The 3,744-nt window shown below is 42.1% G+C and overlaps 1 protein-coding gene across 2 annotated transcripts in view; it reads right to left on the bottom strand.

Moving 5' to 3' along the window:
* Positions 1-283: 283 nt before the first annotated feature.
* tnfaip8l1 (tumor necrosis factor, alpha-induced protein 8-like 1) overlaps positions 284-3,744 on the bottom strand; it is a 15,043-nt gene continuing 11,582 nt past the window's right edge. Inside the window, exon 3 of one of the 2 annotated variants that reach the window (XM_034531246.1) lies at positions 284-3,644. In XM_034531246.1, the coding sequence (XP_034387137.1) occupies positions 3,356-3,644 (289 nt within the window). In that variant the 3' untranslated portion in view covers positions 284-3,355. The remainder of the gene's footprint in view (positions 3,645-3,744) is intronic. The other variant, XM_034531247.1, reaches the window with a different exon arrangement.

Below are 3,744 nucleotides of genomic sequence, written 5' to 3'. Positions count from 1 at the left end.
CTCGAGTTAAGTATGAAGTGACGACAGCGCAGATGAACTTAGTTCAGGTTTCAAGTCTGCACCACATATCAAAGCTCCGTATTCTGCGCTTGAACACAAGTGGAAAGAGTAATGGCTCCTCTGCCCGCTTCCTCTCTCCAGCTCTCTCCTTCTTAGGATGCAGAACAGCGCCTTTGTAGTCACTTCATTATGTAGAAATGATAATTATGCCCCAGTGGAAGCTCGCTTCACCAAAATGTATTAGAGCTCTCAGTCACATCCAATGATAATCACGTCGTGACTGTTATTTTCAAATTCTTTATTTTCAGTAAGTGTTTGAGTGAGACACTAGACACTGGGAAGAAAAGAAAAAAAAAGCAACGTTTTTATTCGGCTTCAACCTTGTGCACAACTAGCCTAAAATGGGAGACAGGCGGACGTGAATCATTAAAGTTGTCAGGATGTTTCTGCTTAATTTGACACAACAGTTAGCTCAAATAAGAAGAGCAAGACGTACACAGAGAGACAATGAGACGTGACTGTACTCGCATCCCATTTTAGTCATAACCCTCTCTGAACTCGAGGGTGCATTCACCGAAAAAAAATAAAAAAATCAAACCATTATTCACAACCATTAGGATGATAATTGGGCTCTTGGCGCTGCAGTAGCCTTTCAAGTGTACTGCAGGGAGGATCTGCAAGATGTGCTAAAGGAAAAGTGGCAAAGTCAATGATGGCTTAAACTCACAACTGAATTCAGTGCTTCTCATGCTACACTTGAAATTAAACTGCAGCGGACTGTTTAAGTTTCCCAAAACAGAAGCAAGAACATCCATCCATCTTGACTAATTTCCTGTTCTGCCTTTGACCATGGCCTGCAGGAAGTGGAAAAAAACAACCCAGAGTGGAATTGTTTGTCAGTCGGATGGGTTTGTGTTTGCTTTCAAGGCTGCCCAACAATGCTGGGAGCAGGAGGAAAGGGATTTGGCCGACTAAAATCCAGGTCAAACAGTCAGATTACCCCCTGATGTGGCCTGGAAAGTACCGCAATCCAACTTACTCATGGGAAGACGCTCAGTGCTTGATTGAGGGTTAAAAAAAAAAAAAAACACAATACATTTATTCTTTAAAAAAAGTAAATTGTATTATATTTGTTGCGTCTGGTTACAATACAGAGACACAAAAACATCATATGTACACAAGTGAAATTAAAAACATTGTAAAATAGTAAAAATGCAACATAAGTTTGCTTAGTTTGAGGGCTTTAGTCAAATAAGTGAGGCTGTTGCAGAGGTTTGGGTAATTTCTACTTAGTGTGTCATGGATTTTAAACCAAGGGAGATTTAAATTAACCCTGAGATGTGGAGGGATTGGAGAAAATGGCAACCAAACACAATTAAAGTCAACTGTTAAGGGGGGACTTTACTAGCAAAAAGGATTTACTTCAAATCCTCTCAAAATGATGCAGTGCAAGTCAAATGGGTTTAACAAACGAGAATATACTCAGGGGAGTCGTCGAAGAAATAAAAAAGGAGAAAACCACAACAGCCACCATCTATGTCTTCATTATCACCATTACCAGGGCTATAATTATCAAGTGCATACCGTTTCCTGAAATGTTCCTCTGGGGGGGGAGGGGGGGGGGGGGGGTTGGAAGGACCGCATTTGGAGTAACATCAGTCTTCGTTTTTGGCAGTGCTGCTGTGAATGAAGTTAAAGTTTCAGCAATCCTATGTGGAAAAGCACAGTGCTTATTACACGGCTCAATTTCCAATTCTCTCACAGGTAGGCACACAAACAAAACACACACACACACACACACACACACACAAACACACAGAATACAAAATGAGGCCGCAGCACAAAACAATCTCCCAGACAGACTAAGTGATACAAAAAAAACAGACAAAAAGGAAAGACAGCTATTATGAGAGGTTCGGGAAGGATAGTAACAATTCATATTCTCCTTTTTAGGGATGAAACACAACAACATCCTTCACTCCATTAAAAGGACTTGCATTGCGCAAACAGAGATGGTTATCGTCATCACATTACATGAGGCTGCTGTCTGGTGAAATGGAGAGGCTCCTCGACAGAGACGGGCTCTGGGCCATTATACCACCCAGAACAGGGAGCTGTAATTGCAGTGGGAGAGTACAATCAGGTACTGTGTTTGTCTCTGCTCTAATCTCTATACCCTGCCTGGCCCTTTTCATAAACACAGAGCCGCAGTTTTTTTTGTCCATCATTTCATCCGACTACTCACGGGGGAGCCTTTTTTGTTCAAACCTGTCAGAATTAAACCAGAGTTTTAGTGCCTTTTGAATAAACCTGAGGCAACGCCGATAAAGCTGGAACACAGCTGACCCTGTAGTAGTTCGTCTGCGATCGCTCTTTATTCTTTTCTGACAAATGCCAGAGAAACCTTTGCGGCTGGTGCCACATTGTTCTGCTTCCCTGCCGTGATTATGACATTTATTAGACACAAAGTTGGAGTGTTTTTTTTTTTTTTTCTTCCCCCGAGCAGACGAGCCAGCAACACATTCAACAACATGCAGCACAATCACATTCCTTCATGTTTATGGTCCCTTTATGACCCAAATACCTCATCTTTGTTGTGCTGGCTATAAAGCAGACTATTAAAATAACAAAACTGGGTTTATAGGTGCCTTCTAAACAAAAGGCCTGGCCTCTCTACAAAGTGAAGTTCAGTGCATGACGGTGAAAGCTGTAAAATGCAGGCTTAGCAGGATTACTCAACTGCCGTGTTTCACATGGTTTCATTATTGCAGGAAAGTACAGTACAGCGCTTGATCAGGATCGAGTGCAATTCTACTTTTAGAAAAAAAATTAAATAAAATTCACTTCTTTATCCGTGGGTATTTGGAATAGACAGAAATTCACTTTCTTTCCTCTCCTGGTGCCACAAAAAAACCCTTTGGTACATTAAAAGTTCCTCACAGAGATATGACTGAAGGCCTGTGCTGGATTCATGTCTTTTTGAATAAGTAAGCGGAGTGCCCTTGGAATAAAGACAAAGAGATGTTTTTTTTTCAAGGCACAGTTGTCACGGCTCCTATACCTGAATATACTGATAAGAGTTTTACATTCATTTAAAAAACAGAACATCTGTTGGGTTTTGTTTACTGTGGAATAACAAAGAAAATCCGTCTGGAAGAAACAGACTTTGGACTAACTAGACAAGATAAAAAAATTCAGTGCCATAGTAACAGCTGAAAAGGCACACAAACACAACGCAACAAATAAAAATGTTAGATTGTCACCTTTGGAAAAAAAAAAAAAAAAAAAAATCTTGCAAGGTGGTACATAAGGGGTGACTCGAGGTAAAGGTGCCCGATAAAGGGGCCAGTGGAGGTCAAAGGTTCCCCTCATCAAGCATCTTGTTGATCCCGTTACAGATCCTCTGCAGGTGGGCGCGATACACCTCAGACGGCCCGTAGAGAGACGCCAGGAAGTCACAGTCGGCGAAGTGATTGAACACGTGGTTGACTCTCGAGTGGCTCTTGGCTGTCAGGTGGCGTTTGATGGCCTGGTGCAGCAGCTCACGACAATCATTCAAAATGGCGCTCATGACGCGCCGGTCAAAGGTGAACTCAATCTGGTGGAAGCTGACCGCCGTCATGGCCAGGGTGTGGACTTTCTTCCTGTGAGACGAGAAGAGAGGCTGTCAGTTTCTAATTCTGACTGGAGCAGCAAAGGAAGTAAAAATAGAAACTGCTGTCTTGTGATTTTCTTCAGCAAAGT

This window comes from Cyclopterus lumpus, chromosome 4, assembly GCF_009769545.1.
Source record: "Cyclopterus lumpus isolate fCycLum1 chromosome 4, fCycLum1.pri, whole genome shotgun sequence".
Classification (NCBI taxonomy): Eukaryota; Metazoa; Chordata; class Actinopteri; order Perciformes; family Cyclopteridae; genus Cyclopterus; species Cyclopterus lumpus.
This window is presented reverse-complemented; position numbering and strand designations above follow the sequence as displayed.